The following is a 945-nucleotide window of genomic DNA, read 5'->3' as shown; positions in this document are numbered from 1 at the left end:
CCCCGGGCTCTGGGAGGAAAGGGCGCCCATGGAGAGGTGCCCGGGTCTACACACAATCCTCATGTATATGGAGACGCCCATTCTTATCAGCACTTGTCAAGTTCAGAATAAAAATATATCATTTTTTAAAAAACAAGTCCTGACTAAACCCCTACTATGGGCATCACCTAGTCCAGAGTCTGGCACTTAGTGGGTGCTTGATCAGTGCCTGTTGGTTGGCTGAGTGTCTGTGCCAAGCACAAAATAAACCTCAAAGGAGGAGGATCAATTGGCCCTTTTTTCTGCAACCCTAGAAATCTGGCCGGTTCTCCTCCTCCTCCTCCCCCACCCCACACAGCACCTTAAGATGGGGTCTTCAGAGCATGATTTTTTTATCTCAATCTCCCATCAGTATTTTGTCTCCCTGGGGCAAGGCAGGGAAAGGGAGGAATGTCCAGTGGCATGTGAGCAGCTGGTGCTCGGGTCCTGGGTTGGGATCAGCTACCCCTGCCCCAAGAAGCCCATGACTAGCTGGGAAGAGGGAAGGCGGGGAGTGGGGGGGGGGAGTGTTGGACTGTTAGGGGTGAAGGGAAAGCATAGCTATGTTGGAAATAAGCCCCATGCCTGGCCATCAAAGGGACACTGGCCTGGGACTCATCAGTGAATTAAGTGCACACTCTGGGGTCAAGCCACACACCCTCACAGCCCAGGGGCTGCCCTCAGCAACCCCACCAGGCCACGGGCAGAATGCCTCCTACCGAGGAGCAGCTGGAGGCAAAGCCCAGGCCGGTGATTCGACCTGTGGCCACCTATGGGCTGCTCCCCTCGGCTGTCCACATCAATTCAGCGCACAGGCAGAGCCACGATTTGAGCAGAGGCAGAGCAGGGGAAGAGCAGGATGGGGTGCAAGGTCCCTGGCCTCCAAGCAGCAGGCCCTGGTCAGGAGGGGCGATCAGAACCCTGCAC

General features: G+C 56.0%; 1 protein-coding gene across 1 annotated transcript in view; it reads right to left on the bottom strand.

Annotated features, from left to right (window-relative positions):
* The window catches only part of MROH2A (maestro heat like repeat family member 2A), a 53,899-nt gene that overhangs the window by 8,008 nt on the left and 44,946 nt on the right, over positions 1-945 (bottom strand). Inside the window, exon 32 of the mRNA XM_027875797.1 lies at positions 738-747. Coding sequence (XP_027731598.1) covers positions 738-747 — 10 coding nt within the window. The remainder of the gene's footprint in view (positions 1-737; positions 748-945) is intronic.

This window comes from Vombatus ursinus, unplaced genomic scaffold (assembly GCF_900497805.2).
Source record: "Vombatus ursinus unplaced genomic scaffold, bare-nosed wombat genome assembly UNPS02014810.1, whole genome shotgun sequence".
Taxonomy (NCBI): domain Eukaryota; kingdom Metazoa; phylum Chordata; class Mammalia; order Diprotodontia; family Vombatidae; genus Vombatus; species Vombatus ursinus.
This window is presented reverse-complemented; position numbering and strand designations above follow the sequence as displayed.